At 42.3% G+C, this 9708-nt stretch overlaps 1 protein-coding gene across 1 annotated transcript; it reads left to right on the plus strand.

The window, feature by feature from the left end:
- The first annotated feature begins 2216 nt into the window (after window positions 1–2216).
- Window positions 2217–8473, plus strand: nell3 (NELL (neural EGFL like) family member 3). Its single transcript, XM_044177288.1, has 5 exons — window positions 2217–2408; window positions 2628–3307; window positions 3900–4459; window positions 4973–5039; window positions 5268–8473. Exons 2-5 carry the CDS (start codon window positions 2656–2658, stop codon window positions 6797–6799), a joined length of 2811 nt encoding a protein of 936 aa, XP_044033223.1. The 5' UTR covers window positions 2217–2408; window positions 2628–2655; the 3' UTR covers window positions 6800–8473.
- The last annotated feature ends 1235 nt before the right edge of the window (window positions 8474–9708 follow it).

Here is a 9708-nt window from a genome sequence, read left to right on the forward strand (position 1 = left end):
ACAAAACCAGTGGGCACCTTGCAACACAATAAAGCATTTGTCAAATGTAGTACTGCAGAGGACAAACCTGTCACTATGATGATGTGAAAAGTGATGCATATAGGAGTGTTGTAGTGCCCTCTGTTTGTACTCTGCTGTACTGTACATGCCAAACAATTCTGAACTCAGTGGGTGGCACAGAGCAGCTCATGCTACCAACCTGCACTTCTTATTTTCTTTATGGAGCACCGATCCACACTGCATGTTTACACCAGGAAAATAACAAACATTCAGCAGGATCTTTTTGTATGCATGCAACTAATTTAAGTTTCCAATCCCCCCCCCCCCGCTCAGCAGGATTTATTTGCCAACAGAATCCAACAAAAAGGTTTGTTTTTACTAATATGAGTCAAACTCGCCTGGCTATAGAGGCCCATTCCTGCCATGTAAAAAAAAGATGAAAAGTTAGACATGATAAGAACAAAAATACTCATGCTTTACGCATCGTAAATCAAAATTATGAGATAATAAGTCAGACTTATACTGTCAAAATTATGAGATATTAAATCAACATTAAGTCAAAATTGTGAGATAGTGAGTCAAAAATGTCTAATTCAAAATTTTGAAAAACTAAGGTAAATTTATTAGATGATAAGTCAAATATGAAATGTTACATATGAGATAAGTCAGAATTATGTGAGAGTAAATCAGAGAATAAGTCAAATTTATCAGATAAGTCAACATTAAAAAATACTCAATCAAAATTATGAGAAACCAAGTCAAAATAATGAGATATTAAGACAAAATTGTGAGAGAATAAGTAAAAATTATGAAATACTAAGTCAAGATTTTAATTAATAATTCGCATTATTATGAAAAACTAAGGCAAAATTGCCAGATTGTACAAATATGAGATATTAATTGAACATTATGAGATACTAAAGTGGAAAACATACTGTCGCCGCAGTGGCGCGGCATATGGCGCGTGTCAAGTGCCGCCCCTAGCACCAATAGGAAGTGCCGCGCTGCAGCACATCAACAACTGTCTCTGCTCATCCACTGATCTACACCATAGACTGTATATGTATATATATTATATATAGTCAATAATCTACACACGCGAGAGACAGCGACAGCAAAAGGTGAGGACAGGAAGTCGAGCTGCCATGGATGTACAAGTGAGTGGCGTTTATTTATTTACTAAATTTTTGCCATGTAGATACAGGCACAAGTGAAATAATTAAAACTACTGTGAAAAGCAAGCAACAAACTAGTAAATAACATCTGTAGTTGGGCCAACATTGTATTGAAATACAAAACAGCTTTTTCCAAAAAAAAAAAGCGTTTTTTTCAAGGCCGGCTACGCTGGAAATAGGCAGTGGCGTGAGGGATGTGCCGCTGCGCGTCCAGCTGCCATCGGTGTGGGGGGGTTGTACATAGAAAATAATAGGGGCAGTGGTGTGTTTTGGCCTGAAGTCAAAATTTTGAGACAATAAGTTAAAATGTTTAATTATTAAGTTAAAATGATGAGATACTTAGTCAGAATTATAAGTCAAAATCGAGAGAGTCTCAGTGAAAGTTATGACATAAGTCAAATTTTTGACATAACTTTTATTGTCATAGCCTAATGTCTAATTTTTCATCCTTTTCTCTCTCTTCTTGGCAGAAATTGGCTTCCATACCTGCCTGACCTTGAAATAATCAAACAGAAAATTACATCAGAACCTGCCAAATTACAAACATCCCACCACACATCAGCCTCAGATAACCTCCAACTGGACATGTGGTTGTACTGAGGCACTAAAATGAGAGTATAGAAGGACCAAAAACCAGCTGTGGGTTTCACATTCCTGACTTCTGCCATAGGTCCCTTCAACAAAAGTTTGACCTCTGTTGGCTCTGTCTATAAAGAGGGGCGCTCGGTGTTGACAAGGCCAGTATAATGTGAAAGACACTGGGTTGAAGACCAGCAGCTGTCTCAACATTCAGAATGTGCTAAACAACCACTTTTTGCAACTTGGATGGCCATAAGGTCAAGGAAAGTCAACAATGAGCAAAATGAAAAGTGGCAGTCTGGAGGAATAAAGATGACAGGACTGTAGAACATCATTTTGGCAATACGTAGACAAAAATCCCCCTTTGTTTTTAATTTTAACATGAAAATGGGAGCAAATATTTCTATTTTATTATTTAGAAAATGTTTCATTGTGCCTTCTTTCACCTCAATTCTTGTAAGGAGTGCAGGGAAGGTGAAGGGTTAATTTGTGGCCGGGGAAACCTGATACTAATTAAGTCTTAGGAATGCCACATACTGACATTGTAGTGCAGAAGCCCTCAGAGTGGGTGAGAGAGCCAGCAGTGATGCGTGTGTCTAATGTTTTTATTCCTTACTGACAGAAAGCCAGTCTCACACAACCCTGGAGCTCAAGGTAAGGTTCCGTCAAAAACTGCAGATCAAGAGTCTCTGTGTGTGTTATATATGTGTTAAATATGATAAAGTTCGTTTTCAGTTGTGACAGAGAGGGGGTTAAACTGAAAGGTGACGATCAGTGATGGGCTTTAAAGCTTTTTCTAGAACCGTTTTGGATATTTTTCCAGATTTGCCATTTGGGAATCAAAATCTTAACTCGCATTTTCTTCTTTTACAGGGAAAAAGAGAGATATAGCTGATGCAAAATGGTTTTAGTAACACCAGTGCTGTTGCTGTCTTGGGTATCACTGCAAGCTGTCGCAGAGATTTGTCGGGGGACTCACTGCTACGGCGCGGAAACCGGAGATCCAAGACCGTGCACCGGAGCGCACTGTCCGGGGAGCAGATCCTCCAGACCGCCGCGGCACTTTAACCCGACAACGCAGGGGCGAGCGGCGCAGATAGTTGCCAGCCAACACCATGCGTACCCGAGCTCTCCAAGAGCAGCATCGGAAGCCTATCCGGCTGCCCAGCCACTTCGCGGGCGGCACGCTGACAACAGCGGTGGCGCACGGATAAGAGCGCCTGAAGTTTTACTTGCAGGGTGCACCGATACGGACTGCGCCGCTCTTGTGAAACAATTTCAGCCCACTAATGACACCCGAGACTGCAGAGGGATCGAGTGCAGACTGCCACTGAGGATACGGCCAAAAGCGCGAACAAAGTCTTGTGTGGGAGAGGGATGTCTGGCCGGTTCAGAGGAGAGCTTCTCCTCTGCCGCCGCCAGCCAGCTTCTTCCTGTCCATCTGTCCGACAGAGCCGCACAGTTTCTGGGAGATTTTCCGGAGCTTGGATATCCGTCGCCGGAACTTGGCAGCGCGCCTTTGGGTGTCCAGCTCACATGTGACATCAAGCCAGGTCTGCTATCATCATGATCATTGTCATCTAAAATGTTAACTGTTGTGTTTAGATGATTATATGCTGATTCTTCAAAAGTGCACACTTGCGCACCAGTCTAACCACTGTGAGACACTTCTGGTTGAATAACAATCTTCAAAAGAAGTTGATGAATCATTATTTTACACTGAAAGCAGTATGCCTATAATTTAACCAAATGCATATTACTCTTTATTGACTTTAACTCCCTTTACCCACCAGTGATCAGCAAAAGGGGGTTATGGTCTAAAAGCAAAGGAAGACTTTGTTGACCTTCAGCCCAAAATGATATCTGCAGACCAACTAGAGCAGCTGAACTGGAAAAATGTCTCAGAGTCAATTGTCCAGAAAATGTAGAGTGCTTTGATGTTGGTCCATATAGGAAACTTCCATTGCACTTACCATGGCTAGACCAATAGAATAGGGTCACTGGGTGTTCACACTTTGTTCCAGCATTATTTGCAGAAATCAAACGAATCAGTCTTAATCTCATTTAATCACTTCCTCCACTGCAGCGTGTAACAATAAGAACTTGTCTGATTCCATCTTTCATTCTGCATTATCTTCCTCTCAGGGGAGAATGAAGTTCCCTCAGAAGATGCCCTCATCTTGCACCTCCAGCTGGCCAAGGGGCAGGAGAAGCTGGTGGAGGCCCTGCGAGCCCAGCAGGTGATCATTCGTGACCTGCAGCAGAAGCTCGCTGACCAACAGGAGGCGCTACTTTCCCAGCAGAGGGAGATCCTGGAACAGCAGCGGCGCATGTATGAGCAGATGGATGTGGTGAAGGCCCAATACGGCCTCCTCTCAGACACCGTCAAACAGGTTTCCTTCCAGGGCCTGCAGGGTGAGCTGCAGAGCTACTTTGAGAACCACCTGGCGGGTCTGCAGAGCCAGGCCCGCAGCCACCTGCAGAAGTCCTATGCTGTCCACAAAATGGACATGGGCTCAAAGGTGATGGATGTAGTCGGAGAGGCTCATTTTCCTCAACCTCTGCTGGGATGCCCTTCCCCCTGTGGGCAGGAGGAGTTCTGTGATTTTCAGAGGGACCCACCTCAGTGTGAGAAGTGCACCATGTGTCCACCGGGCTTCTTTCTGATCTCACAGTGTTCTCTTACTGCAGACAGGATGTGCCAGGTATTGTCCTTTAAAATACTGATATTGCCTTTTTGGCTAACACCGTTGTATCTGTATTTTAAATACATTACTGTTTATATGATGGTGAGACTGATATTTATTATACATTGGTGTTATCTGTGATGTATGAAAACCAACTGCAAACAAAAGTGTGAATCGGTTTCAGCTGATAGTTGTGATGTCACAGGGCTTGGTCAGGAACTCCAAAGATAAAAAACAGCTGATTTGGAGTGAATATGTTCATACTCTTGGGCCTTGATGGCGAATATCATCCCTGATTATAATAAAAACTTCAAGGAAAAACATGGATACTTTTTTCTATTTTTGTAATTTTAAAGTCAGCTCATCAGGTAGTGAACACTAGCACAACATATCAGCTCTGCAGTTTCAGTACAAAAGCAATTATATTGGTATCAGCTTTCAGAAATACAGTCAAAATTGACTGAATCCTATTATTAATATTCGCGGGTGAAATGTATTCATGATGATAATATTAATTTGTATGAATTGCAGGACAGAGATGAATGCCTTGAATTACCAAACATTTGTGGAGAGCGAGTGAAATGCCTTAATACTCCAGGTGAGTTTTTATTTATAATTAACTTCCCCTAATTGTGGGAAGTGTGAAAAAATAATATTAGCTCCTTAGTATTTTTCTTTTGGAACCATTTTGGGCACAATGCTGACTAACAGAGACATTTTTTTGTCCTGACAAAACAAACATGTACTGAATCAAATGTCTGCAGAGCTGTTAAACCATGTTTTTACAACTTGGTTTCTCAATTCTCTCTGGTCTTTAACTGCACAGGGGGGTTCAGGTGTCTGGGAGTTTCTGAGAGAGAAGCAGTGATGGGCTTTTGTGGTCACGACTACTTCTACAACCAGGAGCTGCAGGAGTGTCAGGCTTGTTCTGACTGTGATGGAGAGCCTGTCGCTGTTTCCTGCACAGCTATCAGTGACTCTGTCTGCGGCCAGCCTTCAGAGAGCCGACTCTCGCAGTCTTGGGGGGCCAAAGTGGCAGTTCCCCCTGCCCGCACCTCTGGCACACACATCTTCCCCGGGCTTCAACTAAACATCCGAGGCAAAGAAAGCACTGAGCTATTGTCCAACGAGGCAGGGCAGGTGATGTTCCTGCAGCATGGCCTTGTGTGGTTGGATCATAATTTTGCGATTAAGCACAGCTGCAGGAACTTCCTTCAAGTGGGAATGAGGCTGAATGGGAGCCAGGAAGAGGAGGGTCAGGACCTCAGTAGTGTTCGCATCGAACAGCCGGATGGGAAGTACTTCCAGGGTGTCAGCGTCAGCAGTGGAGTCGAAGTGGAGCCTAACCACACCTTAACTCTGCTGCTGAAGAGTCCGAATCAACACTGCAACCAGAGCAAGGATCTTCATGTCTATGACATCACCACTCCAGCCTTCAGCCTGCTCTGGTTGTCGCATGATACCGGTGCTGTAGCTATGACGGCTCAGATGTCCTTGTTGGCGCACTACCAGACCAGCTACCGCCCAACTTTTCGCATGACCTCAGTGTCCGACCCGTATATGATCATTCTAACCCATGACAACCGCGGTGTGCGCTTCACAGAAAGTGGTGTTGTGAAGTTCGTCCTCCAACAGGCTCTTTACTCTATGGGGCACACCTGCATTCGAGAGGGTTTCTCACTGATTGCCTACACTAACCACAATGGGACTGGCCAGGAGGCGATGCAAGCCTTCAAGACGGGGGTCAACTACAGAGACACCTCCATCACCCTTTCTGGCACTGTGAGCGTGGACAGTGGAGACACACTTAGCTTTGAGATCACATCTCCGTCCCAGTGCAACATCCGCTACTTTGGGGACAGCACTGGGATCAGTATGCTGAGCCTTATCTGGATTCCTTCAACAGTGTCGTCAACTCTGACTGCTACTGTGTCCAGGACTGGTCTGCCCTTTGGTGCAGTCAGGAATAAACCGCTGTTATTCCAGCAGATCAGCCCGGACACGACGCAGGTTCATTTGGCCCGCTCAGGGGAGCCAAGCAGCCGGAAGAACTTTATATTCCACGAGAAAGGGACAGCAAACATAGCCCTTAACCTGAAGCTGATACACTCTTGCAATATTGTAAAACTCACTTTGCAGCGGGTGGGGGGTCAGGGCGGGCAGGCAGGTCCTGTAGCTCAGCAGGTGTCTGGATATATGCCTGAAGGGAGTGAGTGGGCCAGTATTGGGCTGAGGGCCTCATTTCAGGTCCAGAATGGTACAGCTGTCTATGTTACTCTGGACTGTATCCGCGGACGCGTTAACCAGATAACACATGAGGGCGGCACTAACATTTCAATCCTCTGGGTTGCAGTGTGACCCAAGAAGGGATGAAGCCTTTGACATTAATACACTTTGTGAAAAAAAGACGATATTGAATTGCACGATATTGAATTGCAGAGCCGATTCAACAATTTACCAAATTAAGGAAGAATACTGGTTGATGAAAAACTTTATTCCTCTATTACACATATTTTGTCATATTATTGTTTTAAATGCATCACCTGTTTAGACTTTTATTGTGAAATCTCTTTTGGGTATGATTTACAAACTGTAAGTACTGTTTTTGCTTGAAGTACTTCGGCTGGTTGAGCAGTGACCAATTCTTTGTGTGTGTGTGTGTGTGTGTGTGTGTGTGTGTGTGTGTGTGTGTGTACAGTATGTGTGAGTGTGTGCACATACATGTGCAGTGGTGCTTATATATATATATATATGTATGTATGTATGTGTGTGTGTGTGTGTGTGTGTGTGTACACAGTACACACATTGGCATGCATTTTGCATACGTGTGTGAGTCATAAATATGTATATCCTTTCATTCCTGCACATATTTTACTTGCGTACTGTATATAACAAACCTTTCTGTATTATATCGTTAGGCATTTACAACAATGGTTTGACATATTTGGTGATAAGCTTATTTGCAATTGATATCACTTTTTGCAGCCGGTTCGCTTAGCTTAGCACAAAGACTGGAAATGGGGAAACAGCTAGCCTGGCTCTGTCCAAAGGTAACAAAATCCACCTACCAGCACCTCTAAAGCTCACTAATTAACACGTTATATCTCATTTGTTTAATCCATACAAAAACTGCAGTGTAACGGGGGGGGGGGGGGGTATTTCTTGGCCAAGACCAGTTACTTCCTGGAGTTTTGGCAAACGCTCAGAGCCAAGAAATAACAGCTCCTGAAATGGTGAATTGTTTAAACAAAGAGGTACAAAAAATGAGGTGCAATGCAGATTTTGTTACCTTTGGACAGAACCAGGCTAGCTATTTCTCCCAGTTTCCAGTCTTTGTGCAAAGCTAAGCTAACAGGCAGCAATCTTCTCATCTAATCCTATGCCATAAAGTGAATGCATGCATTTTCAAAAATGTCAAACCATTTCTTTAATGCTCTGAAGAGTTTGTCATGAAAGAGCTATACACAAATGCTATGTAGTAAACTTTCAATAAGCAGGAGTTGGTATTTGATTATGTTTTTGATGATATTTATTTTCCTTTTATAAAACAAGACTTTTGCATTTACACTATAGAATGAATAGTTTGTCAGACATGAGAAAAATATAAAAATATGTCAAGTACATGGTAAAGCACTGTAGGCAGTGTTGATATTCAAATATATGCAGTGATAGCCTCTATCATACGTTTATTTGCACACATATAGTTTAACATAATATTATGGAATGTGCAAAGATCATACTTTCTTATTCTTTTGCCTAAATGCTGTTTCCCTGTGAAGAGTTGCCCATGCATATCCTTCCTAATTGCCTCTGTGTGTGTTCTGTCCTCTAAACAATTAGGCATAATTAAGTGTTTCAGGGACTTGGCAGCAAAGCTGCCACTGAAATTCTTCAGCTTTATTCTCAGTTCATTATGTTTAGTGATTTTCTTTTCTGGTTGGGCTCCCTGCACATGTCTTGTGGAACGTCAATGCATGCATACTTGTTCAACAACACCAAATAAAATGTACATATATTTTGCCAGAAAAGATATTTCAGTCTAGCTTGTAAAAGCTAAGTTGCCTTGTTGGTTTTATTCCAAAAAAAACGTCAGCTTTAGGGCAGAAAACAGGACCTAATACTTTCATCGTTAATCCACAACAATCGGATGAAAGATATTTCACAGTTTTGTTGGATGATTACAGTATATGTATTTAATTTACATAATAATGTAATTACATAATGTGCACCTAAAGCATTCCTGTCCAGCCACATCATTTGACCTCTCACGTGACCTTAATTCCAATATCATGGCATTGATTTTATAGTGGACGTACGTATCATGACAATCAACATTTCATAGTGAACAGATATTATTTTCCATTAAGTTAAAGGGTAAAAGTTTAACATTCAGACGTTACTCATTCCATTTAATCTCAAACATACTGAACCTATTTGAAAGCAGCCTTATTCAGCAGCTAAGGTGCCAAATTTGAGCACATAATACCTGGAAAATCATACAATGTATTTTTCTCTCAATTGGTCTTAATCAAGTTCAAATTATTCTTCCATCTATTACCTATAGGAGAGCTGTTCGTTGGTTTAAACATAACAAATAGCCTGTGAGTCAATGAGAGGGAAAAAAAAAGGTCTGGTTGTGAGAAACAATCAAATGTTTCTGTCGGTTGCCTGAATTGAAAACAGGTGTTTCAGTTGAGCAGTGCTCCAGATGTCAGACGCTATAGATCAAATGAGACCCACAGCACTTGCAGAGTTTCAGAGACATCTGAGAGTGAAACTGGGACAGAGAAACAGAGCAGGAAAGAGAAAAAACTGAACAGAGGGGTGTGTGTATTGAAAACTTTGTCTTTAAAGCTCCTCTAATAACTTTTCTATATTAACAATGGATCAAATTACTACATGTAATGTGAAAGGGGTCACTTGTACTTTATTGACAAAGCCACAGAGAGTTATCACCCATCTTTGTAGTTCCCCTTAGCTCAACAATACTTCTTTTAGTTAGCCTCTTTTAGTTTTGTTTTGGTTGTACAACTGACAAATTCCACTCTCATCAACCCTGTTTCCAGCAGCCGGCAGCTTTTTCCAGCCAAAAAAGCTCTGATGCGCTCACTAAATGCTACCTGCCTAGCACCAAATGGCAGACAGACCATTAGCGATAAGCTGGTGAAGCTGCAAAGCCCAACATCTAGCAGCTATTGTAGTGAGCCAGATATTTTCTCCTGAAATGGGTGGAGGCCAAAGCTAAAAGGAGAATATGTGCTTACAGT

Source organism: Siniperca chuatsi, linkage group LG19 (genome assembly GCF_020085105.1).
Source record: "Siniperca chuatsi isolate FFG_IHB_CAS linkage group LG19, ASM2008510v1, whole genome shotgun sequence".
NCBI lineage: Eukaryota > Metazoa > Chordata > Actinopteri > Centrarchiformes > Sinipercidae > Siniperca > Siniperca chuatsi.

Bases quoted from the DNA above. Each gene is read 5' to 3' on its own strand.
- nell3 (XM_044177288.1), top strand. From the start codon at position 2,656: ATGGTTTTAGTAACACCAGTGCTGTTGCTGTCTTGGGTATCACTGCAA. The intron at 4,460-4,972 runs GTATTGTCCTTT...TATGAATTGCAG, and splicing joins CTGCAGACAGGATGTGCCAG to GACAGAGATGAATGCCTTGA. The intron at 5,040-5,267 runs GTGAGTTTTTAT...TTAACTGCACAG, and splicing joins GAAATGCCTTAATACTCCAG to GGGGGTTCAGGTGTCTGGGA.